Raw genomic sequence first — 27035 nt, 5'->3', positions numbered from 1 at the left:
CTCGTTCTGGCTGCAAGTGAGCATCATCTGGGGATCTTCCAGAATTCCAGGTACCTGTAGGTTGTCCCAAAACTAACTGAATCCGAATCGCAGGTACTAGGTCCTGGAGTGTCTGAATTTTTCTGAAGCAATGGCCCACCTTCTCACATGAGAGAAAGAATCCTGTAAGGCTTGTCACTGTACATTGTATGTTTTGTTGCTTGCAGCTCAAAGCATTCCTGACTGATCTGCGTGGGGCTCATCACAGCTCAAGCAAGACACTGAGGCAGGAAAGGCAGACATGGTGCAGGGGATGGGCTAGAAAAATAGCCACGGGAACATGCAGCCAGCTGAGGCCTCTTGGGGCAGCAATGGGGGGGGGGGTCCAAGTGCTTTCCCTGCTTCTGGAGCCACCTGCTTCCCTCCGTGGGTCCCTCCTAACTCCTCCCCGATCCAGCCCAACAAATCCTCCCAGGTCTCAAGGCAGGCATTGGAGTGGGGCTCTCTGACAAATCCTAAAGGCTCCTTGCTTCATGTTACTCTGTGTACATTATGCTCCAAAGCTCACTTTTGGATTCACAAAGTTCTTTTGGAGTCACCAAGATCAACACTGATGATCTTAGGTCCTTTTTCAGTTCCTTCTTGGGCCACTGCATAAGGAAGTGGACAGAAAAATCCCACAGATTAGACTCTCGAAATAATAGCTTGTTACACTGATTAACACACCCACACCCAGCCCCAGCCAGTGCAGAAGACAGATTCACTCCTGGAATCTACTGGAGGCAGCTAATGTGAACATGGGGGAGAATGCAGGGCTGTTGGACTTCCTGGTGAGGGAGCCCAGGACTGGAGGCAGGCCAGACTGGCTCCATCTTGCAGTCCCTTTCCAGCACATATGCTGCAGCTCCTTCCTAGTACATGCACATTAAACAAAATGGGATGGAAGCCCATCTCAACCAATATTTGCCAACAGACAGCAAGATTTAGGTTCGGCAGAAACAAGTTAGAAAAGGCTCCATTAGCAGTGCCCCTGCCTTCACAGCAGCTGGGGTATAAGCACTGCATTTGTTCTCTGGAGATAACATGCTAAAGACATACAGATACCCCCAGACTGCGAGAGCTCAGTGGCTTGGTCTCGCTCTTCCTACCAGCCTCTCTGATCGCACTGTTTGGAGCTTCTCTTTTCCTTAAATAAAACGTCACTACTTCTACTCTCGCCATTGTATCCGGTCTCATAAGTCATCATCGCCACCAGGACAGGAACTCATCGCACCAATTTTCCTTTAACCCTGGGGATAGGAATAGCATAGCCGGGAATGTTTCTCTTGTCTTGGGGGAGGAAGCAGAGTCCAGCGCCAAAGCTCTGTGGGAGAGAAGCAGCGAGAGGGAGAGCAGCCAGGAGAGCATGTGGACGGGGGCACAGAAGGGAGTGCACAGGTGATCCCTGAGCAGCTCTGTTTACTGAAGAAGTCACAAAGGCCAGCCCTCTCTCAGAGAGAAGGCTGATGGACCACACACCCACCCACCACCAATCTGAGGTGGGGGGGAGGGAGACAGTCCTCTTATCTGCTGGTTCACTTCTCAAATGCCCACAACAGCCAGGAATGGATTGAGTGGGAGCCAGGAGCCAGGAACTCAATCCAGTCTCCCTTTGAAGGGCAGCAACCCAATCACTTGAATCATCACAGCTGCCCCCCAGCATCTGCACTAGCAGGAAGCTTGGCCAGCGGCCAAAGGTGAGTATCCAACCCAAACGTTCCTATGTGGGATGCAGGAGTCTTAACCGCTAGGCTAAATGCCTACCCTAGACTCCACCTCTCAATGAGGGAGCAGCAAGGTTTGGGATGGGTGTGTGGAATCAGAAATACTGTGTGGCCGTTTTTGGAAAAATATACCACACCACAGCAGATGCCCTCCTTTAAATGCCCAGGAGTGGGTTATCAGACTCTCCCGGGGCAATGTGAGATTCCCATCTAGGGACCAGCTGAGGGGAAGGGCTGGATTTGACTAGGGTTAGAAGACGCATGTGTGGGGTAGGACAGATCAGGGTGGCGACACCCCAGTTTAAGACCTGGGGCCTGGGGTGCAGGAGGGTTGAAGCGGAAGTGATGGTTGTGCCTTGACATGGAGGCTGGTTTCTTTGTGGTGAGCCCTGCTCCACCTCACACAAGCTCCTTTCTCAGACCCACACCTCTCTCTGCTTGCACAATCCTGTCATCTGCTACCTCTCACCCATTTCCACCCTGCTTCCAAGTGACAAGGTGCTCCCTTTGGGGCCCCACAGTGCCCTGAGCACCGCTCGTTGGGTTTATTTGCCTGCACTGTAATAGTCTGGCTCCTTTTCCTTCTCTAGCCTCAGGGCTGTGAGCTCCTTGAGAGTAGGACCTGTAATTTTGATCTCTATATCCCATGTATCTAACCAAGTGAGAGGCCTCAATGATGTTTGTTGGATGAATGCATGGGTGAGTTTTCCAGCACTCGTTAAGTGCTGGGGCTATCTAACACAGTTCCCTCCACCACAGGCTAGCAGTGGCCATGCTGGCTCCTCGCTGCTCTGCTGCCCATTTAGAAACTCTCAATGTGTTTGAAGCTGAGGATATTCTCTTCTCTCTTCTGGCACCTTGCTCACTTGGCTTCACCCTGAATAGCTTGAACACCTGAACTTATTCTCCTACTGATATACACGATCTGTGTGATGAGCTGTCTTTTCACAACCATCAGTTCTTGTCTTCCTGTTTTTCATTTCGCCGATGACAAGGTCCCTCTGCTAGCAAGAGAGAAGACTAAGAGTTGGAAGCAGGTGCACCAGTCCTGAGTCCCTGCTTGTCCACCAGCAGTGCGACCCCAAGAGCAGACCCTCCCAGCCTGTGCTCTAGGTGCGTACCCTGCTCTGTCAGTTCTTCCCTCTTGACATGCTCAGTTGTGCTCTCCTTGTTGGCTCCTTTCTCTTATAGCATAATTAACTGTGAACAGCTCTTATTTTAGCTGACTTCTGTCCATTGGACCGAAAGTTCCTTCCTAAACATTGCTCTGCTTTCCTTCCATACCCAGGTCTCTTAGGAAGCACCAGTCTCTTTCTCACGAACACTGCGCCTGGTTGTCTTCCTTCTACTCTCTCCCGTGTAGCTTTGAGTGGCCGTCTGCTCCCCTGGGCGACACATTTCTTTCTAGGGATGAATGCATTCAAGTCTACTTGGCTTGAGAACCATTCATTTTTTTAAAAGGATTTATTTAGTTATTTGAAAGAGTTGCAGAGAGGAGGGTAAGGAAGAGGGAGAGAGATCTTCCATCTGCTGATTCACTTCCCAGATGGCTGAAATACCCAGGGCTGAGCCAGACCAAAGCCAGGAGCCAGGCGTTTCATCTGGGTCTCTCACACTGGTATGAGGGGCCCAAATACTTGGGACATCCTCTGCTGCTTTTCGCAGCTCATTAAGTAGGGAGCTAGATTGGAAGTGGAGCAGCCAGGACATGACATGGTGCCCTTACGGGATGCAGGCATCCCAGGTTGGGGCTTAACCCACTATGTCACGATGCTGGCTCCACCATTCATATTTCAAGGTGAACCTTCACCTTCTGTTCCAATGTGGCAGGTGTAATTTTTCCAGATTGGCAGTGGGATAGGGATCATTTGGTTTACACAGATGCAGCTTTTTGGCTCCTCTACGGTATGCTCACACACTCATGCACTACCTGAATGGAGTTGAGCCACAAGAGGTGAGAGTGGAAGACTGAGTAAGCCGGCAGCTGGAGAATGGGGAACACTCGATTACCACTTCGCCAACACCTTTTCTCTTCCCCACTTTCTGGAGCAGCAATATTACTTGAATATTAAGTCGCAGGCTTGAGTACTGCATCATTCCCTTTTCACCAACGCTGGGTGAAGTCAAGCAAATCTTCCTAAGCAGTAGGATTACAGGAAGCTGGAATGATTTCGTTTCCCCTAGTTCAGGAGTGGCTGAAGGCCAGCTTTAATACAAGTGCTGCTTTGTCACTCAGCAGTGGAATCTGCAAGTATTAGGGGTGCTATTGCCTCTTTGCACTGTTCGTAGCCTGTTGCCCATTGATTCTTCCCATGTCCTTCCTCAGATGAAGGTGTGGCATCTGCCTGTTGGACTCGGGCACAGTGTGGCTTTTAACACACAGATTGTTGCTCTGAAACCACCAGGGTGGTAAATCTCAAGCAAACAGTGCTAAGTATTGTTGTCCTTTAGGCACTGAACGTTTGGAACGTACTGCCAACCCAGACACTTTGAAGAGAAGATTCATAAGTGGCATTTCCTGTATTTACAAATTACTTTTTTCCACTTCACAGGAAAATGTTTTCCTTTATTCAGCCTGAGAAAATTACATGGCATTTGTTACATGATAGTTGGTTTGGCTGAAACTTCTAATTAACTGGGAAGCAAGAATGTGACACCTCACTGTTCCTTTCAAATGTGTATTTGCTTCTCCTTTTCATTTTCTAGGTCATGCATCAAATATTTGAATTAATCATGTCATACTGTTTTTCCAAAATGCTCAATATCCTTGGGTGTTTTTATTGTCTGAAGTGAGACAGTGAAAGAAATATTCTTGTTTTTAACAAAATTTCCCCCTGCAATCACCAAGGAAACAAATAAGATTCCAACACCCAACATTAGTGTGTCTGTGTCCCAAAAATACTTCCTGTTCATAAGCAAATCCCCATTCTGCCCAGCCAAGGGCATCTCATACGTGCCTCTGCAGTGGTTCAAGCAAGGAGTAATCAGGTCCGAAAACCCAAGATGGTAATTAGAGGGAGGTGAGTTAAGGAGCGCAGCGTGAGACCACAGCCAGAAACTGTACTTTTCCAGAAGTCTTTGCTCTCCCTGGTGCCCTCACTGAAGGATAAAAGTGCTATTTTTTTTTTTTTTTGGACAGGCAGAGTTAGACAGTGAGAGAGAGAGAGACAGAGAGAAAGGTCCTCCTTTTTCCGTTGGTTCACCCCCCAAGTGGCCGCCACGGCTGATCCGAAGCCAGGAACCAGGTGCTTCTTCCTGGTTTCCCATGTGGGTACAGGGCCCAAGCACTTGGGCCATCCTCCACTGTACTCCTGGGTCACAGCAGAGAGCTGGGCTGGAAGAGGGGCAACCGGGACAGAATCCGGCGTGCCGACTGGGACTAGAACCCGGAGTGCCGGCGCCGCAGGTGGAGGATTAGCCTAGTGAGCCTCGGTGCTGGCCAAAAGTGCTATTTAAAATCAAAATGACTGCTTTTGTTTCTTAGGAGATGGCTATAATTCATTTGGCGGTATGTAATATAGCACTTAAACATTTTCTGAAGTTTTGGGAATGGCTGGATATCAGCTTTTTAAGTCCCCTTTGGCCAAAGAGGAGGAAAAGTGGGGGATGGTTCCACCCAGGTTGTTGAATTGGAAATTTCAGGGGGAAGTGCCCAGGAAAGGAGAAGAAATGCAGAGATGAACAGAGAGATGGAGGGTCCACCCTGGGGGCCCAGGGAGGCCAGTGGGAATCCCCCCCCAGGGCAGGGGTGGCCAAGGGCTTCTTAAGAACAAGGATTCCCAGTTTTCAGTTTTAGATTGTTTCCCTTTTGTTGTTGTCCTGAAAACTTCATGGAGAGTCTTGTGTCTGGCAAGTTTGTAGAGGTGGATTTGGGGTTTGGATAGAAGGAATGTGAAATGAAAACACAAGGCAGGGATACCACTGGGGCCATCGTACACAGCTGCCCCCACCAGCCTGGGGCTCTTGATGGGATCTTGGCTCTTCCCACACAGCCTCATCACCCTTCTGTGTCTCCTCAGAATGGATCCTTTTCCCTGTTACCCCTTCTGGCTGCATTCAGTCTCTCACATCCCTTTCCCAAGACGTTTGCACCTGCCATTTCCATTTTCTCTTCACTCATCTTTTTAAGTTTTCTTCCCATTTAATTTCATCAGATCATTTCCAGTGTTGTTACATAGAAGCACAAAAAGCTATGTTTTTCTTTTAAAAGAGTTGTATTTTATGGGGTTGGCATTTGGAGCAGTGATTAAGATGTTGCTTGGGGCACTGCCGCCCACATTGAAGGGTCTAAGCTTTGCCTCTACCTCCAATCCAGCATTCTGCTGACCTGCACACTGGGAGCCAACAGGTGATGGTTCAAGTACTTGGGTCCCTGACAGCCATATGGGAGACCCAAATTGAGTTCTGGGACCCTGGCTTTAGCCTGGTCCATCCCTCATTTCTTGGGGGAAAGAACCAGTGGATGGAAGATGTCTATATACCTGTATTTGTCTCTTAAGAACTCAGAGACAGGGCCGGCGCCGCGGCTCACTAGGCTAATCCTCTGTCTTGCGGCGCTGGCACACCGGGTTCTAGTCCCGGTCGGGGCGCCGGATTCTGTCCCGGTTGCCCCTCTTCCAGGCCAGCCCTCTGCTGTGGCCAGGGAGTGCAGTGGAGGATGGCCCAGGTGCTTGGGCCCTGCACCCCATGGGAGACCAGGAGAAGCACCTGGCTCTTGGCTCCCGCCATCGGATCAGCGCGGTGCGCCGGCCGCAGCGCGCTGGCCGCGGCGGCCATTGGAGGGTGAACCAACGGCAAAAGGAAGACCTTTCTCTCTGTCTCTCTCTCTCACTGTCCACTCTGCCTGTCAAAAAAAAAAAAAAAAAAAAAAGAACTCAGAGACAGGGTGATTTGAAGACTGGTGAAGGGTTTAATGTTCATCTTTAAGGCCCAAGCTCACCTTCTTTTAACTACCATTCTTGGTGTACTGGCCTTCATCCACAGCTTTGTCTCCTCATGGTTGTAAACTGGCTACCGTAACTCCAGACATTAGGCATTATAAAACTATGTCAAAAGGTGGAGTCAATGGTAGCTTTTTCTTATGTAGTCTTTTTAATTAAGTAGATCAAGTAGGAAAGCATTTCTTTTTTTTCTTTTTTAAGCTTTATTTATTTGAAAGTCAGAGTTACACAGAGAGAGAAGGAGAGGCAGAGGCAGAGGCAGAGGCAGAGAGAGAGAGAGAGAGAGAGAGAGAGGTCTTCCATCTGCTGGTTCACTTCCCAGTTGGCTACAATGGCCAGAGCTGTGCTGATCTGAAGCTAGGAGCCAGGAGCTTCTTCTGGGTCTCCCACATGGGAGGGACCCAAGGACTTGGGCCATCTTCTACTGCTTTCCCAGGCCATAGCAGAGAGCTGGATCGGAAATGGAGCAGCCGGGTCTCAAACCAGCTTCCATATGGGAGGTGGCACTTCAGGTGGTGGCCTAACCTGCTACGCCACAGCACTGGCCCCGGAAAGCATTTCAAAAAAGCTTCTTATCAACCTTCCATGAGACCATTATCAAGATTAGTTTAGATGTCCTGGCTGCAGGGGAGGCTAGGAAAATGAGTGTGTATTATTTTAATTCTTTATAGTTACAGTAAGATATGCCAGCCAGGAGTAATATTTTAGAATGTTGTGGATCATGGTAGGCAATCAGTAGCATTTATCACTCTGAACTCCTTCTAATTTGCCTTCTGATCTCCATTGCCAGATCTATATAACCAGTTGCTTCTGGCAATTTTCACATGGCTGACTCATAGAGATCTCAAGGTCAATATATCTGTGATTCCTTGCTGCCCCTTAGTTCTGTATTTCATCTTAGACAGCGGTAGCACCCCCTACCCAACTGGCATGCCAAAGAGCTGGGCATTACCTTTGACTCCTCCCCTTTTCTTACCCTCCCTTATCACACCGATTGTCTCTATCTTTTAAAGCCACCTCCCTCCATCCTCACGTCCTCCCTGCCTCTTGCCCTCGGCTGAGCCACCAACAGTGCTTTACACAAAGCAGTAACTCAATTTGCCCAACGAATGAATGAGCGCTACTGAAGCACTACTCACAGAAAACACACATTTTAAGGTAAACAAAGATTACCCTCTTGCCATACAACTAGTGCTTTTCTGATGCTCGTGGACCCACCTGGCTTTGATCCAGGAGGCTGCAGGAGGGGTATGCAGTGAAGCCTGTTATAAAGGATATAAAGTGTTTACACTCTGTGGGTCCTGCAATAGCCAGTGTGTCTCTCCTTGTGTTCAGCTTGAGGAAGACACAGAGGATGTGGCCCTGGAGGTCTTAATAACTTCAGGGAGTGAAGCTCTGAGAGCCAATTTTTGATTCCCAGGTGGATTGGCCATCTAGAGTTTCCAGTGGACTTGATGAATCAGAGCAATGCAAAAAAGCAGGACTTTCAGCCCTTGGTTTTATAGCGCCTATAAAAAATGCTTTACAGTTTCTGCTCAATTTTATGCTGTTAAACTAAACATTTGACATCATATGGCACTTTAAGCACATTGATTTATGGTAAGTCAGCAATTGCATCTGTAATAAAAAGTCCAAAGTATGGGTTTTAAAAGTAATCTACTGTATTTATTATTGACATAAACAGTTACCTGCAGTCCATTTGAACATCATCTTAGATTTAACTCATGTATTAAAGATATTATGTTTCCCACTCAGCAAGGTCATCACCAAGGTGAAAACTGTATGTGGTTGAAAATGAAAAAGATCAAACATATAATGATAAATATTTTAAAAATAAATGATATATAGGAGTTCATCTTTGTACATTCTGGATTAATAACCACATTCTGTATATTTGAGTTTTTTATGCCCACCCTCCCCCAGCCTCCAACCGAGGTAACCACTAATCTCTTTCCCATCTGTATGACTTTGCTATTTCAAGGGTTTTATGTAAATAGACTCATGTGGCCTGCAACCTTTTGAGATTGGCTCTTTTTTCCTTCCCCCCTCAGCATAATTCCTCTGAGATCTGTTTAGTTTTACATGGATTGTCTTGTGCTTGTTCAAACAGGGTAGCTAATAGCAAGAGTGGTGTAATTCACCTAATTTGAGAACTACTTCAAGAGAAACTAAAAAGGTAGTCTAAATGCAAAGTCACTTCATAACAAGGGGAATATTGTTTATGAGTCCATGTTAGAAAGTGAGGAATGTTTATTTTTTAGACCATATTACAGCAAGTTTGTACAAAAAATGAATTTAGCTTATACATGTGATGGTTGGCAGCATTTAAATTATTTTTAAAATAAAAAAACCAATATTTCCCTAATGCTAACTTAAGAGATGATTTAGTTGACTACTAGGAAAAAATGATGAAAACAAGTGGAAAAGGATTCAGGTTTATTTATTTTGCATCAGCAGTATTTTTGCATGTTTAGATCAGCCTATGTGTATCTGGTCAGCTTGAAAGTCACAGGAATATGAAATCTGCATTGCCCTAAGACACAATTTGGATTGCCTTCCTTTGCCTTGTCACTGTGTTCTTGCTACTCTTTTTTAAGGTTTATTTATTTATTTGAAAGAGATACACACAGAGAGAAGGAGTGGCAGAGAGAGAGGTCTTCCATCCGCTGGTTCACTCCTCAAATGGCTGCAACGGCCGATGCTGCACCGATCCGAAGCCAGGAGCCAGGAGCTTCTTCTGGGTCTCCCACATGAGTGTAGGGGCCCAAGGACTTGGGCCATCTTCTACTGCTTTCCCAGGCCATAGCAGAGAGCTGGATCAGAAGTGGAGCAGCCAGGATTTGAACTGGCACCCATATGGGATGCCAGCACTGCAGGTGGCAGCTTTGCCTACTAAGCCACAGTGCAGGCCCCTCTACTGTTCTTGAAATATTGTGTGTAGTTGAAATCTGGAGGGGGCCCCATTCAAGCTTCTAAGAGCTTGTGGAGTCTCACAGGACATCCTTAACTCTCCCAGCACTAAGTGTGATATCAGGTGTGAATTGTTGCCAGCCAGACAAGCTCATCAGTGATGGGGCCTGGGTTTGGACTGGGGGCTCATCACAGGTGGTACTTGTTGTCAAGCACCTACCCCAAAATCAGGTGTTCAGCATAAACACCATTGTTTTTAATCAACAGTTTTGGTGCAGGGAGCCCCTCTTAAGGCTGGGAGCACTCCTGAAATGTAAGCTCCCAGATGCCAGCCAAGGGCCAGCCTTGCAAGGCCTTTGCAGGCCTTTTCCAGGATAGTGCTGTAAAGTCTTTTCTGTACATAGTCTACTCGGTGTCAAGCCTCAGCCTATCGGTTTGAGCTTCGCCTCCCTGACACCTGTGTTTTAGAGCCAGGTGATTATTAGTAGCTAAATAACATGGCAGAGACAAACGACAAGTTAACTGACTACACAGACTTGCCTCTTTCTCCCAGCATGACAATGACAACAAACACAACTATAAAACCCAATGAATAAAATCCAGTACTTAGTGTTTTCTAGGGGCTGGCATTGCGGCATAGCAGGTTACTGCTCCTCTGTTTATGATCCAGCTTCCTGCGAATGTGCCCGGGGAGTGAACAGCAGATGATAGCCCAAGTACCTGGGCCTCTGTCACCCATCTGGGAGACCCGTGTGGAATTACCTGGGTCTTGGCTTAGGGCTGGCCCAGACCTGACTGCTGTAGCCATTTAGGGGGTGAGTCAGTAGATAGAAGATTCATGTCTCTCAGTCGCCCTCTCTCTGTAGCTCTGCCTTTTGAATAAAGAAATAAAATATTTTTTTCACTTTCATTATTTTTTAAAAGGTTTATTTGAAAGTCAGAGTTACAGAGAGAGGGAGAGCCAGAGAGATCTTCCAGCTGCTGGTTCATTCTCCGAATGGCCACAACAGCATGGGTTCGGCCAGGCTGAAACCAGGAGCCAGGAACTTCATCCAGGTCTCCTATGTGGGTGCAGTGGCCCAAACACTTGAGCTAACTGGAACCCACATGAGATGCTGGGGTTGCAGATGGTAGTCTTATCTGCTATACCACAATACTGGCTCCAAAAGAAATTTTTTTTTAAAGAATACTGTCTGAAAGATGAATTTGCATTTGCTATTCTTTTTTTTCTGAGATTTACTTTATTTATTTGAAAGAGTTACAGAGAGAGGTGGAGGCAGAGGAGGGGTCTTCCATCCCCTGGTTCGCTCCCCAGATGGCCACAACACCGGTGCACCAATCTGAAGCCAGGAGCCAGGAGCTTCTTCCGGGTCTCCCACGCGGGTGCAGGGGCCCAAGGACTTGGGCCATCCTCAACTGCTTTCCCAGGACACGGCAGAGAGCTGGACCAGAAGAGGAGCAGCCGGGACTAGAACCGGTGCCCATATGGGATGCTGGCACTTCAGCCAGGTTGTTAACCCGATGTGCCACAGCGCCAGCCCCTGCTTTTACTATTCTTAGTGAAGTCTGCATTGTGGCTTAAGATATTGATAATGATGTATGGAACAACCCAATTGGCGAAGACATTTAAAATATTGCTGATTTCCCTTTAAACTTGCACCTTTGAAAATCCTCTTTTAGAATTGAAAATGAATATTGATGTGAATGGAAGGGGAGAGGGAGTGGGAAAGGGGAGGGTGGGAGGGAAGTTATGGGGGGGGAAGCCATTGTAATCCATAAGCTGTACTTTGGAAATTTATATTCATTAAATAAAAGAAAAAAAAAAGAAAGAAAAAAAATCCTCTTTTGCAGGTGTGCGTGTGTGTGTGTTTGGTCATTACCATAAAGCACCAGTTCTTTGTTACATGTATATACTTGGAAACCAAATAAATATACCTATAGTAGGGCTGTGTGCTCAAAATAGTTTTACAAACAGGAAATTACTACTCATGGGTTATAAAAATTTAAAACTAGAAGGAATCACAGAGACCTCAGTAAACTCTTAAAATATTTAAATAAGGAAATTGAAGTCAAGGAGGTAAAACTGAGCTGTGCAAGGTAACACAGAAACGAGCCGCCGGGTCAGGCTGGCACTTGGGCCCCCTCGACCCAGGCAGGAGTGTTGGGCAGATCTGGGGGCGAGAGCCACAGTTCTTTTGGGGAAGACATGACTGGGCTACCTTCCTCATGGCCTTCATTGCTGCAGAACCTGTTTCCCCGACACCCTCCCTCTTCTCCCCTCCACAACTTCCTTGCCTGGAGAGGGCGGAGGGAGATTTATGCCCCATTCCTTCTCTGGTGGGATTTTTACCTTGGTGGGTACCTGAGACATTGCTGGTCGGACACTGGCAGGCAGTACCATCACTCAGAGCTGAGGCATCCATGCAGAGTTATTCGGTGTCTTACTCCTTTCCAAGTTGGGAGGTTGGAGTTGGAGAGAAATGAGCTTGGGGCATCAGTACTCTAATAATCATGATTTTTTTTTTGACAGAATGACAGAGAAATAGGTCTTCCTTCCATTGGTTCACCCCCCAAAATGGCCCGGAGCTATGCCGATCCAAAGCCAGGAGCCAGGAGCTTCTTCCTCATCTCCCATGTGGGTGCAGGGCCCAAGCACTTGGGCCATCCTCCACTGCCTTCCTGGACCACAGCAGAGAGCTGGACCGGAAGAGGAGCAACCGGGACTAGAACCGGGCACCCATATAGGATGCCAGCGCCGCAGGTGGAGGATTAACCAAGTGAGCCACGGCACTGGGCCCTCTCATGTGTGTTTTCACAAGACTTCGCCGGTTTTAAGCATTTCCATGGTCTCCATATTTGTTATTTGAAACCGTTAGATTTTGGGGTCATTTTGTAACCAGAAAAGAATGGATGAAGTTACTTATTCTGTTTACAGCTGGAGAAATCAAGGTTTGGTGATGATAAGTGGCAGAAGTGAGTCCCTAACAAAGGGCTTCCAAGTGTTTTTCCCACCGGAACAGGACACTCCTATGACTCCGCAGTGTTATTCAGTCCTCGCAAAAGGGATGGAGGCTTGATTTCAGGTTAGTGATTTTATATTAATCCCATCTCTGTTTCAGTTTTCTTATTTAAAAATTTTAAAACTTTATTGACATTTCTATGATTCCTTCCAGTTTTAAAACTTTACGACCCACAGGTAGTAAGTGCCTATTAGGGAACCAGTTTTGAGCACACAGTCCTAATCTAGGTGTATTCATTTAGTTTCCCAGTATATAGGTATACATTGTAGAACTGGTGCTATATAGTATAGATATGCACACTCATAAAAGAAAATTTTCAAAGGTGAAATTTTAAAATGAAATAAGGACTATTTTAAGTGTATATTAAATATGCAATGTTTACTATTTTAATTGGGATATTATATATATCATTATCAATAGCTTAAGCTACAATGTAGACTTCGATAAAGAAAGTGAATGCAAATCCATTTTTCGGATAGCATTCTGTGTGTGCGTGTATGTGTGTATGTGTGTTTTAAAGATTTATTTATTTATTTGAAAGGCAGAGTTATAGACAGGTAGAGAGAGAGAGCGAGAAAATCTTCCATCTGGTTTACTCCCCAAATGACAACAGTGAGGTTTGTTCTGGGCCAGGTGGAAGCTGGGAGCCAGTAGCTCCAGCAAATGAGGACCACTGGCCTGGCATTTTGCGCACTGCCTGTGGCCTTCACCAACATGGGAGGATGATGACCTGGGTTTTATTCCCACTGGGGAGCCCTTGCTTCCCAGGAGTTCTTCTGAAGCTACCGCCTGGCCCGGTGCAGCACAGGCACCAGTTCTATTCCTTGAACATGAAGTCTTTCTTCTCTCTGCTCCCGAGTCCTGGTCACCAAAGGCCAAGCTTCTTTTACAGTTCTTTTGTTTTATCCACTTGAGAGGGTACTTCAAAAAGTTTGTGGCAAAATGAAATGAAAAGATACGTTTATTTTGAAAACAGTGGATAGTATTTTCATTACATACATTTTCCTTTCCTTTCCTTTTTTTTTTTTTAAGATTTATTTATTTGTTTGAAAGGCAGAGTTACAGAGAGGCAAAGGCAGAGGCAGGGGCAGGGGCAGGAGCAGGGGCAGAGGCAGAGGCAGAAAGAAAGAGAGGTCTTTAGGGGCCGGCACTGTGGCATAGTGGGTAAAGCTGGCAAACGCAATGCCGGCATCCCATATGGGCACCAGTTTGAGTCCTGGCTGCTCATCTTCCTATCCAGCCCTCTGCTATGGCCTGGGAAAGCAGTAGAAGATAGCCTGGTCCTTGGGCCCCTGCACTTGCGTGGGAGACCCAGAAGAGGCTCCTGGCTCCTGGCTTTGGATCTGCGCAGCTCTGGCCATTGTGGCTATCTGGGGAGTGAACCAACTGTGCCGATCAAAAGCCAGGAGCCAGGAGCTTCCTCGGGTGCGGGTACAGGGGCCTAAGCACTTGGGCCACCCTCCGCTGCTTTCCCAGGCCATAGCAGAGAACTAGATTGGAAGTGGAGCAGCCAGAACTTGAACTGGCGCCATATGGGATGCCGACACTGAAGGCGGTGGCTTCACCAGTTACGCCACAACACTGGCCCCACATTTTCTTTTCTTTCTTTTTTTTTTTAAGAGTTATTCATTTATTTGAAAGGCAGAATTACAAAGAGAAAGAGGAAGGGAGGGAGGGAGGAGAGAGAGAGAGAGAGAGAGAGAGAGAGAGAAACCTTCCATCTGCTGATTCACTCCCTAAATGGCCTCAGTGGCTGGAGCTGGGCCAGTTGGAAGCCATGAACCAGAAACTTCTTTCAGGTGGATTGGAAGTGGAGTAGCTGGAATTCAAACTGATGCCCATATGGGATGCCGGCGCCACAGATGGTGGCTTTATCCATTATGACACAGGCCAGCCCCTCTAATATGCATTTTCCATGAACTTTTTGAAGTGCTCTAGTCCTAAGTCAGTATAAATGGCAGGGTCAGTAGGAGGCGTCCTGTCCCAGAGTGGGCTGTTAGGACAGATTGCTCCTCCCTCTGGCCACACACTGAGGGGCACCTGGGCATTATGTGGGTCCCTCCGGGCTACTCTTGATAGAGTTCCTACATTTCCCAGATCTCTAGCTCATAGTTGGTTTGTTCTTCCTTTTTCCACTTTCATAGCTAGAAAATCATCATCTGTGACTTGATGGTTTCTATGAGGATTATATTACGTAATATTAGGAAAGTGATTGAAGCAATGCCTGGCACAGAGTAAAGATTCAATAGTGTTAATTATTATTCCTGCCTATAAGGGTACTACTAAAAGTTCATGGAAAAGTGGAATTAAAATTCTAGGGGCCAGCACTGTAGTGTAATGGGTTAAGCCTCTTCTTGCAATGCTGGCATCCCATATAGGCGCTGGTTCAAGTCCTGGCTGCTCTACTTCTGATCTAGCTCCCGGCTAATGGGCTGAAGAATGCAACAAATGATGGTTTAAGTGCTTGGGCCCCTGTACCCACATGGGAGACCCAGACGAAGCTACTGTCTCCTGGTTTCAAACTGGCTCAGCCCTTCTTGTTGTGGCCATTTGGGAAGTGACTCAGTGGATGAAACATCTCTCCCTTCTCTCTCTCTCTCTCTCTCTCTCTCTCTCTCATTTTGCTTTTCAATAAATAAATCTTTAAAAAAGATAAATTTAGAGGTGAGCATTTGGCCTGGTGGTTAAGATTCCCACATCCCACATCAAAGTACCAACGTGGCTCAGGGTCTGACTCTGGCTTCCTGCTAATGCAGGAAGCATCAGGAAGCGGTGGTGATGCCTCAAGTAACTGGGTTCCTGCCATCCATGGGGGAGACAGGATTGCGTTCCTGGTTCCCAGTTTTGGCCCTGGCCTGGCCTTACCCACCAGATGCAATTGGGAAGTGAACCAGCAGATGGAAGTTCTGTCTCTCTCTCTCTTTCTGTTTCTCAAATAAATAAACTTAACAAATTTATTTTGGTACAAAAGAGTTTGACATACATGTGAAGTGGTTTCATAATGCACATTTTCCACAAACTTTTAAAGCACCTCATATGTATAATCTGTATAATGGCAATAGATCCTTCGGAACCCTTAGCTGATTTTTAGTTTCAGTTTTTGAAAAATTATTTAATATTCTAGGCAAAACCACTATTCCTTGGGATGAGTTATGAGTGATTTGCCTATATGGGCAACTCAGACATTCGAGACAGGTAGACAGACTTAGGGGAATGAAAGGCAAAAATGCAATAAGTATTCCAAGTTCAATGTCTTCTTCTACTCTCCATACAGTTTATTCTTTCCTTTAAAAACTCTGTAAATCCAAGATTTACAGAGACTTCAGAGGCAAAGGCTGGAAAATTAAAAAAGCTCAAATGAAACATATATTAACCACAGGGCCTCACCAACACGGTGAGGCAGGAGAGCCCTCTGGCCATGGGCCATTTAGTAGTGGAAGGAAGAAGCCGCTTCTAGGAACTCCTTCAGGAAGTCACTCTTTTGGCGACCTTGGATCAAGGGAACAAGCAACTTTAGCTTGAGCTAGGGCCGTAAGCCGCAGCAGTCTGTGACAGCAGATGATGGCGTGTGGTAGAACTTCCGCAGTGAGAGAGGACGCTTCAGAACGGAGATGGTTTCGTAGCCACACATGGCTAAGGGTTGCCGTAAGGAGAAAGCTAACTGCTACCAGAACTCAAGGTCTACCATTTGTCATCGACGTTATTAGGCATGCTTGTGTTTACTGGATATTGAGCTTATTCCAAAATGAGAAATTTGGTTATTCTCAGCTAATCTGTTTTGGTCTTTATCAAGGCTCTTATAGCCTTTTTTGACAAATCCTAATAACATTTTTCTTCTGGGGCTCTACTGATAAATTATCTACTTAAAAGTCTCATCTAGGGGCTGGCGCTGTGCCGTAGTAGGTAAAGCCGCTGCCTGCAGTGCCGGCATCCCATATGGGTGCTGGTTCGAGTCCTGGCTGCTCCACTTCTGAAACAGCTCTCTGCTATGGCCTGGGAAAGCAGTAGAAGATGGCCCAAGTCCTTGGGCCCCTGCACCTGTGTGGGAGACTCGGAAGAAGCCCCCGGCTCCGGATCAGCGCAGCTCCGGCCGTTGCGGCCAAATAGAGAGTGAACCTGTGGATGGAAGACCTCTCTCTCTCTCTCTCTACCTCTCTACCTCTCTACCTCTCTACCTCTCCTTCTCTCTCTGTGTAACTCTGGCTTTAAAATAAATAAATAAATCTTAACAAAAAAAGAGTATCATTTAGTGGGGCTGGCGCTGCGGCATAGCGTATTAAGCTGTGGCCTGCAGTGCCAACATCCCATGTGGGCACCAGTTCGAGTCCCAGCTGCTCCACTTCCAATCCAGCTCCCTGTTAATGGCCTAGGAAAGCTGTGGAAGATGACCCAAGTGCTTGGGCCCCTTCACCTATGGGGGAAACCTGGAAGAAGCTCCTGGATCCTGGCTTTGGCCTGGTATAGCTCTGGCAGTTGTGGTCATTTAGAGGGTGAACCAGTGGTTGGAAGATCTTTCTCTCTCTCTCTCTCTCTCTGTCTTCCCTTGTCTCTCTGTAACTCTGTAAAAAAGTATCATTTAAATAATATTTTATTAATTTTAATAACAAACATCATGCTCATATCAATGACAACACAGTTGTAATCTGTGAATTTAACATTTTCTTTCTTTTTGATTTGATAATTACCTGCTTTTTGAAATAATGAAAATTATATATATATGGGTTAATACCCTAGTTTTACTAAGGTTTCTTGTTCCCTTTAATCTGCAAGATAATTGTCTGGCCCTTAAGGTCATCTTCACCTCTTTTTCTCTTAAAGCATCAATGCTCTATACATTCATTTAAAGATTAGTGAGAGTGTGTGTGTGTGTGTGAGAGAGAGAGAGAGAATGAATGAGAATATCTACTATTTGCTGGTTCATTCTCCAAATTCCTGCAAGAGCCAGGGCTGAGGCAGGCTGAAGCAGTGGCCACAAAGTCAATCTGAGTTTTCCATTTGTACGTCAGGGACCCAGCTACCTGAGCGTCATCACCAGCTGTGTCCCTGGATGTACATTAGCAGTAAGACTGAATTGGGAGCAAAGCCAGAACTTAAACCTAGACACACTGATATGGGTTGCAGGAGTCCTAGCCCCTACACCAAATAGTCACCACTGGAGTGGACTTCTGAAGAGAGTTATTGTCCTAAAATGAATAAACTGAGGGAGAAATGCTAGAATCTACCTCTTCAAGTAACACTAGAGTGACATCCACTGGTCAAACAGCTGTAGTGGCTGTGTGACAGAGATGCCTCTAATCAGAGTGCCACTAGAAAATTTGGGACAGATGATCTGTTAGAGCATAGCTAAACACAGCCATCCAAAAAGCAAATGACTTCGACCTTTAAACATTCATATCCATTATTGTAGACAGTTCTCCATGCTATTTCTGGAGATCTACACCACATATGCCAGTTTCGATTGGCAGACATTCAAAAACTTGGCAATACATGCTCTTGGTGAGGCTGCGGGAAAACAAGTATTTTCATAATGCAAAATGTGACAGCCCCTCTATAGGGAAATTTGGCTATACTTAAGAAAACCGTATGAGAGTACTTCAAAAAAGTTCATGGAAAATTACAAAAAAGTGTGTGTGGATTTAAAAAATATTTTGCAGCAAAATAAACATATTTTAATTGCATTTGAAACCCCCTGTATATGCATTTATCATGATCCACTAATCCCCACCTTCTCGCTCTGTTTCTGTCACACACACACACATATACATATATAAGATTTATTTATTTATTTGAAGTCAGAGTTACACAAACACACACACACACACACACACACAGGGCGGGGGGATATCTTTCATCCATCCACTGCTTCACTCCCCTAATGGCTACAATGGCCAGGGTTGGGCCAGGCTTGAAACCAGGAGACAGGAGCTTCTTCCAGGTCTCCCATATGGGTGGCAGGGACCTAAGTAGTTGGTACATCTGCTTATTCCAAAATGGGAAATTTGGTTATTCTCAACTAACCTGTTTTGGTCTGCTGCTTTCTCAGGCCATTAGCAGGGAGCTGGAAGGGAAGTAGAGCAGCCAGGACTCGGACCAGTGCCCATATTGGATGCCAATATCATAGGTGGTGGTTTTACCTGCTATGCCACAATGCCAGCACCCGTACTCCCACTTAAACTTGAAGACACACTTCCAACAACTTAAAAAAATACATGAATAACATTGTTTCTTGCAACATGACATGTAATCATAAGATATTATAGTACCTAAATATAAAAGAGTGGCTGGAGAGGCTGTAGTACATACACAATGAAGTCCTACGCAGGTACAAAAAAACTGAGAAAGCTCTATACGGATGGGTGTGAAATGTTTCTCAGGACAGGCAGAAAGAGACAGCTTTAAAAACTGACATCCATATCAATGCTGTCTTTTGACGTAACCCAAGACACGACCTGAATTTTTTGTAGTTAACGTTTGAGGTGAATCAGGAATGGCAGAGATGGGTGGGAGGCATTTCCTAGACTGGAGGCCCAGTCCTCCCGACAAATCATCGAAGCAATCTATTTGGGGCAGGTCACTTCTCGTAATGGATAGATTTAGATAAACACATGTCCCAAGCAGGTAACAAACACGTGTAGATGGGTGTACATGTGTGGACTGAACTAGACATTGACTGGGGCACCTTGCAATCTTCATAGACAAATCAGGCAGGGTGGATGGCAGCAGCCAACCAAAGTCTGGGAGATCACTCACATCAAGATTTTATGCTGTTTGTTGATGTATGTGTTCCTTTAAATTTCTGCCTCATTTCTAGTAGTGCCTCTTTTTAAATTATTTGCTTATTATGAATTTATTTAAATTTATGAGGCAGAGTGTTCTCATCTGCTGGTTCACTCCCCCAAATGCTGCAGAGGCAAGGTTGGGCGAGGCCAGGTGCCAGGAACTCAACCCAGGTCTCCCTGGCTGGTGGCAGGCACCTAATTGCTTCAACCATCAGCGCTGTTTTCCGTGGTCTGCATTAGCAGGAAGCTGGAATCAGGAGTGGGGATGGACTTGTGTGGGATGCAAGTGTGTTAACCATTAGGCTAACCACCTGCTCCCAGGAGCCCTCTTTGCTGTGAAAAGATGAGTTGGCATGAGGTGCGCGGTGTGTGTGTGTGTTGGGGGATCTTACTACTTCCCAGTTATAAAACCCGCTTCCACAGAGGTGTGAGCACATTTCCATTCCCATCGCTAAGATAACATCGGTTTCTTTTTTTTTTTAATGTTAGTTTCTCAACTTGTCCTCTTTCCTCTTTAGACTTTGAATTTCAGAGGGACGTTTTGTCTTAGCGTTGTATGATAGTACTCATTTTATGTACTCATTTCTCCTACTAAGTTGCAGCACTTTAAAAATTTTAGAAACATTCAGCCGCCGGTGTGGCAGAAGCCGCGAGCGCCGCTGAGACCCTCTCCGAAGGGTTGACGAACTCTCCCGTCTGGAGACGTCTCTCCTGCGCCATCTACCGACAAAGCTAGACATCGCGATACCTGGCCAGGAAGTCGCTGATAAGGGATCAACCCGGAGCTGAGACGGTTGTAAACCAATATCCGCTTGAGGATGTCCATTTGTGGGGTCTCGTGGCTGTTCCTCCAACTCGTCAGTTAACATTTTAAAAAGTTTTTTTGCGCATCCCTTGGATTTTTGCTCCTTGACATGTAATTCTTAAATTTGTACACTTTTTTTAATTGCCTAGTTTATACTTTTTCTTCTACCAAGCTGGAGGGGCCCTTTAAAATTTTCCAATTGGGAAAATGTAACATTACCTGTTCTTTCCTGACTCCCTTCAGCTCAGTCTATTTTTGAGATTGGTGCGTAAGACAGATAAATGTATATATAGGTAGATTTACGGGTAAATGCATAGTTGGAGTCATTCAAAAAGAGAAAGAAAAGAATTGGACATAGATTGAAGGAAGAATGGATACACAGGTAAAAGCCATTCGTAAAAGCGAGACATACTTTTATCAAAATTCATGTCTTTAGGGAACAAATTTCATCACCAGTGTTAGGAATTGGGGCAATTTAGGATGGCATTTCAGGCTAGGCATAGTACCTGTCTCTGTTCACATCACGCCGGCCATTCTTCTCCTTGCTCACCAATTTATCTTTGGGAGTAGACCACTTCTCTTTATTTAGCTACTTTTCTTTTTTAATATTAAAGTTAAGATATATTGACATATAAGAATTGTGCAAGGCTGTAGTTAAGTCCTCACATAGTTAGCATTACTTCTAATTTATCATAGGAATTACTTCCCCAAAATGTTAATCACAGATGGATTGAAAGTATTTGGGCAATGTGTTTATGTGAGAATCCCACATTATCTGTGTACTGGAGACCCAAAAGGATTTATTTTTGTGGAATTTGAAACCGAAGAACAAGCAGCAAAAGCTATTGAGGTAGGTCCAGATCCTAAAATGAAAGAGAGTAAAAAATTTAGCAAATGTTATAAATAGTAAAATTTACTTGGAATAATTTGTTTCTTTTTTTTTTAAGATTGATTTATTTGAGAGGCTGAGTTACATAGACAGAGAGGGAGAGATAGAGAGAGAGGTCTTCCATCCACTGGTTCATTCCCCAAATGGCTACAACAGCTGGAGCTGGGCCAATCTGAAGCCAGGGTTTCCCACATGGGTTCAGGGGCCAAAGCACTTAGTATATCTGCTGCTGCTTTTCCCAGAGCATAGCAGAGAGCTGGATCAGAAGAGGAGCAGCCGGGACATGAACTGGCTGCTCACATGGGATGCGGCGCTGCAGGTGGAGGCTTAGCGCACTGCGCCAGAGCACCAGCCCCTCTTTTCAGTTTCTTAACAACACACCGGAAGAAACACCAGGAAAACCTGGCGTATTGCCAAGAACAGCGAAAGAGAAGCCCATTCTGGCCCTAAGAGTATCTAAGTGTTTCCTTGATATTTAAAAGGAGGCGTGAAAAAAAAAATACAATTAACGATAGCATTGTTGCAGCAGAAGAGAAAAAGGAAAAGGCCAAGAAAGGACGCATGAAGAAGGCGGATAATGTCCAGACCAACGCGTCAGCACAGGCACAGCATGGAGAACACAGTGAAAGGCTTGAGGGCTCCATCCAAGGGCTCTGAAGCCGAAACTGCTGAACCCCAGAAGCAACCCTCATCGAAAAAGAAAAAAAAAAAAAAAAAACAGGATAGAGTTGAAACGTGCAGCCTGCCTGAAGTCAGAACAGAGAGGAGAAAGAGAAGTAGCTCTGAAGGTGTGCAGCCTAGATCCCAAGTCAGAAGTAAAGAAAATGGCCCAGAAGTTTCCAAAGAAAGCAGAGGTGTAACTTTGGTATAAGCCTAAGGTTGCATTTCACCACTTTCACAATAAATGCCTTGACTGAGTTTCTGATTTCTCTAGATTTAGGATTCTTCGCAGAAGAGGAAAAGGATACCAGAGACATTAAAGATGGTTCTCTTAAAAACGAAAAGGAAACATAAGAAAAAGCACTAACAGAGACACAAAATGGGAGAAGAGAGAACCATCGAAATAAGTATGTGGTGTAAATTCTATCATTAGCCATTGAAATCAGTCCATATTTAGCTACTTTTCAAAACAGAGAAAAAGAATATGCCAATCTGGGCATGGGCATTTGGCACAGCAGTTAGGTCTCTGGTTGAGATGCCCACATCCCGTTTCAGAACGCCTGGTTCAAGCCCCAGCCCCTCTGCTTCTGATCCAGCTTCCTGCTAACGTGCACCCTAGGAGACAGCAGGTGATGACTTAAGTTCTTAAGTATCTGTTACACTTGGAGGAGACCTGGTTCTGGGCTCCTGGCTTTGGCCTGGCCCTGGCTGACGTGAGCATTTGGAGAATAAACCAGTAGTGAATGGAAGATCTCTCTGTCTTTGCTTTTCAGATAAAATGAAATTAAATAAATACATTTAGAAAAGATTTTGTCGATCTGGAGGCCTGTGTGTGAAGGACGACATGCATTTACTGTCGCACTGCACTCATGCACACACAGCCCTAACAGGCAGGCACACCAGAGTCTGCCGGCCAGCAGCTCCCGCTCTGAGTGACAGCACTCGCCCCTTCCTGTTTTCACTCTTCGCAGCAGCAGAACCGCATGTGCGTCTGTAGAGGTAGCTCACGTTACCTTCTAATGCTCTCCCTCCAGTGGGCTGGTTTTGGTATTCAGTTTTTTCTTATCCTTTCTTTCTCGTTACGTGAAGAGACACCATGTACCCCTTTATTTGGTCATATTGCCTTATATATTTCCAATAGTTCTATAGGCTCTTGCTTTTTAATGAATTTTTACTTAGTGAAATATAGGTTTATATACATAAATAATGTAGTATCATTTGCAATATCTTTTTAAGCAGTTTTTTATTTTTATACATTTACAGTTTTTAATTTATATAAGGTAAACACATTTCATGTATTTTATATATATAGATTTAGGAGCTTAGTGATTCTTCCCACCCTCCCCTCCCTCCTGCCTATGCTCCCACTCTTTCTTATTCTTTCTTTTAATCGTTACAATGACATACTTTCAGTTTGTTTAATAATCATAAGATTAACCCTAAACTAAGTAAAGTGGACCTTCTTGCAAACACATTGCCGAGAGCAGTGCTAATGAGTGAACACGAGCATTCGCTGAGTCCCAGGGCTGAGGACTGAAAGGAAGTGATTTCTCCTTGACTAGGGACCATCCAAGGGCAAGAGGCAAGCAATATATGAGGGAGATGCAGGTGCTGGGGTCATGGATGGTAATACCAAAAAAAGACACAAGTGATTAGAAAATAAATTAGCCAAGGCTCTCCACACCTCCCAGTGGATGGCTGGGCTGCTAGTTTTGCCAACTCAGCTTTAAAATAGAAGGACAATGCTATATTCCTTAAGTGTTTTTCCTCTGAAACTGGTTCCTCATTAAGATAGACTATATAGAATTTTCATTCCTGTGATTACACAAGCTTGACCAGAGAGTTTAAAATATTTTCATGAGTGTATACATGGAAGTGAAAACTAGACTTAAATTCCAGCCCTATAATTCAAAATCAATCTAGTTGTTTTCACCAGACTTTCATTGCACATCTATGCAGAGCTGAAAGACTTGAAAATGGCCAGTTGGTAGGATTCTGTACCATTTTTGTAAACATTTGTATACAATGTTGCTTTTGCCTAAAATGCCCCTACTTCCCCTTAACCCCAGCACACGTCCCACTCTTTGAGTTCATTTATCATCACTTCTGGGCTCCCAACCAGAACCAGATGCTCCTTCTTGTCCCCTGTTAGAAACCTGCACTGTTGGTGGGGAGAGTCGGGTAGAGCTGGACTAGGGAGAGAAAGGCAGGCATTGAAGATGGCTGTGAGCTCTTCAGCTTGCCTTTGGAATAGGATGGAGATAAGGGGAATGTTCTGATCCATGCAGTACTTAGGAGGAGTGGGAGGAATTAAGACAACTGAAGCCCGAACCCAGAACTTATATATTGAGAGTAATCCTACCCTTTTTTCTGTCTGTGCAGATAATTTTGCTCTGAAGGCTACAGTCACCCCCATACCAATGTAACCAGGTTGGTTATTCAGATAAGCAGGTTGTGCCCCACATGTGACATCTATACCTGTACCCTGATTTGTTCTTGTTTTTCCATCACTCAGTATTTATAGATTAAGGGCAATTTTCTCAGAAGTGGCATTTGGTGCATTGGTTAAGTAGCTGTTTGGGACACCCACATCCCATATCAGAGTGCCTGGTTTGAGTCCTGGTTACTTCACTTCCAGTTCCAGCTTCCTACTAATTCACATTTTTGGAGGCAGCAGATGACTCAAGTACTTGGGTCCCTGCCACCCATGTGAGACCTAGCAGAGACAGCACATTCCAGGCTATCTCCTCTGACACTCTCCTCCACCTTCCTTTACTGCTATATTTTGATCTATATGGGGGCCCCAAGATAGAAATCTGGGAGCCGCCTTCCAATCCTTCCTCTTTCTGACCTCATGTGCAATTATATAAAATGTCATTCCTGTTGTACCTCCTGAGTAACGACTGATTCTTTCTCCTTTGCACCATTCTTTGTTCCCTGGGATAGGCGCTTGCCATCTCTAATCACCAGCCCTGCGGCATCTTCTCATACTCCTCAGTTACTCAATCTTTAGCTTCATCACCCTCAAAATTCTTTTAGCAAAATCTGGGGGCCCCAGAAACTGGGAGTTGCCAGACTGAATTTTACATTTTTATTTATTTATTTGGGAGGGAGAGGACACAAATGAGAAAGCACTCCCACTGGCTGTTTCACTCCCCCAATACTTACCGCTGTATGGGCTGGGCCAGGGCGGGAGCCAGGAGCTGCAAACTCAATCCAGTTATTCCCCAAGTTAGGTGGTAGGCACTCAATTACTTGAGCCATCACTCCTGACTCCCAGGGCCTGCATGGGTGGGAAGTTGGAGTATGGAACCCAGGTACTCTGGTGTGAGATGCAGGCTTTTAACTGCTTGGCTACTTGCCTGCTCCCAAATTGAATTTTTCAAAAACAAATTATGCAGTCTGTTCAACACCCTTGGGACATCCCTGATTAAATAGGTTGGGTGGTTCTACTATGGAGTTCCTTTTTTAATTTTCAGATGCTCCCGGGTGGCCCGTGCGGACACACACACACACACACACACAATCTGTTTCATGCTTGTGTCTGTTACACCCCCCCCCCCCCAACCACCACCTGCCCACCAAGCCCCTTCCGCTAATCCCCTGACAGGTTGACCCGCCTTTATTTGCACCCAAAGCTGCTTAAGTTGTGCATCTCTTCTCCCTTTCCCAAATGCCTTGCTTAGACGGAGTTCAGTGACTGTCTCTGTCGTTGTTCTCACCTCATTTTAAGTGCTAGTTTTCTATCGATCTCTCCAATTGAACCCCAACTCAGGTCACAGAGCTTGCCTCATTCCATTTTGTATTCCTTGCACCTGGCACACCGCTGGGCACACCAGAAGCTCCGGTCAAGCCAGAGCATATTTACATGCTGGGGAGAGCGGTGCTGGGCGGAATGGGGGCGGCCGGAGCTTTGGGGTCCCGAGAGGAAGTGGGTTCTCTCAGGAGCAGTCTAGGGTCCGCCTGAGCGGGAGGCCCAAGAACTTTGCCCCGAAATGAAAGTAGGTGACAGCAGAGGAGGAAAACAAAGGGACAAGGCCATCAACGGTGGTAGGGTGGGTGCAGACGCCTAGGGGACTGAACCCCAGCAGACCGCTTCCTTAGACCGCAGACCTTAGTTCACTTTCTCCCCGGCTCCGCCCCACGTGACCACGGCCGCTCACGTGAGCGTAGCCCTGCGTGACCTGCCCGGGAGTCACGTGAGCGCCCATGGGCACGTGATCGCGGTCTGCGCCGGCCTCTGGCGGCTGGGCTTCCTGCGGGTTTCGGCGTCTCCACCGCCATCGCCTCTCGGTCTCCCGCGAGGCCCATGGACGAGGAGGATGAGGAAGCGAGGGCGCTGCTGGCGGGCGGCGCCGACGAGGCCGGCCCAGGGGCCCCCGCCGCCTCGCGGGCGCTGCCGGCCCTCTGCGACCCCAGTCGCCTGGCGCACCGGCTGTTGGTGCTGCTGCTGATGTGCTTCCTGGGCTTTGGTGAGCCGGCTGGGGTGGGGCTGCTAATCCAAGAATTCCCGACTTTCTGTCGGAGGCAGATCCGCAGCGAGCTCGCCGGTGCCACGGGGCCTCAGCACAGCTCTGGCTTCGGCTCCTGGCTGTCCTCTGTTTTCCCTGGGTGGCCCCATCCCGGCAAGTGGGACGTTGCTAGTTTTTCCGCGTCCCGAACGTGGGGCTGAGCTGCAAGAGCGTGGTCCCGCGCCCTTCCCCTCCAAGGCCCTCAGGCCAGCGCCTCGCCCCTGGGGCCATCGATGTGGTGGCAACCGCAGATCTTCCAGCCTCCTCCCCTGGCGCAGTGTGCTCAGCGGAGTTCAAAACACACGACCTGCTCCCCTCCTCCGCCCCCTAACCCGAAATGACCTTCCTTAGCTTTTCTTACTGAAATGAACCACCGAGTTGGCAGTCTTTGATGTCTCTCGCCCTCTCTGTGAAACGCCTGCCTGGTGTCTTGCTGAAAGCACTCGTGGGTGGGTAGATGTGTTCTTTTCATCTTCCGCTCTGCCACTGTGAAGCAGTCGTACTGGACCAGGCTTGCGGTGGCTTTGGGGCTGCTTGGTTTCCCTTACGAAATCCGATGACTCCGAAAAAAAGAACTTTCCTTCCTTGTCTACAGTTTTTAAATTTACTCAAGTATTCCAATGTTCATAGTAGTTAGCTGTGAAAGACTGGCTAGAACGTGGGTAAGCTGCGGGCTTGGGACCATCGTGGTGGTTAACTTTAAGCTGTTGCTGGAATACATAAATAGGCATGAAGGATGCTTTGGAGTTTGGTTTCTTTGTGACTCTTTTTGTCCCTCC

General features: G+C 46.3%; 1 protein-coding gene across 3 annotated transcripts in view; it reads left to right on the top strand.

The window, feature by feature from the left end:
* Positions 1 to 27035, top strand: part of MFSD1 (major facilitator superfamily domain containing 1) — a 102665-nt gene that overhangs the window by 50708 nt on the left and 24922 nt on the right. For 2 of the 3 annotated variants that reach the window (XM_008266399.4, XM_008266400.4), the window contains exon 1: positions 25944 to 26217. The exons of the other annotated variant lie outside the window; for it this stretch is intronic. In XM_008266399.4, the coding sequence (XP_008264621.2) occupies positions 26055 to 26217 (163 nt within the window). In that variant the 5' untranslated portion in view covers positions 25944 to 26054. Of the gene's footprint in view, positions 1 to 25943; positions 26218 to 27035 lie in introns of those variants that run through there. 3 annotated transcript variants of the gene reach the window in all.

The sequence above is a fragment of the Oryctolagus cuniculus genome, chromosome 4 (assembly GCF_964237555.1).
Source record: "Oryctolagus cuniculus chromosome 4, mOryCun1.1, whole genome shotgun sequence".
In the NCBI taxonomy this organism is placed as follows: Eukaryota; Metazoa; Chordata; class Mammalia; order Lagomorpha; family Leporidae; genus Oryctolagus; species Oryctolagus cuniculus.
The sequence above is the reverse complement of the archived record's forward strand: the minus strand, read 5'-3'. Positions and strand labels throughout refer to the sequence as shown.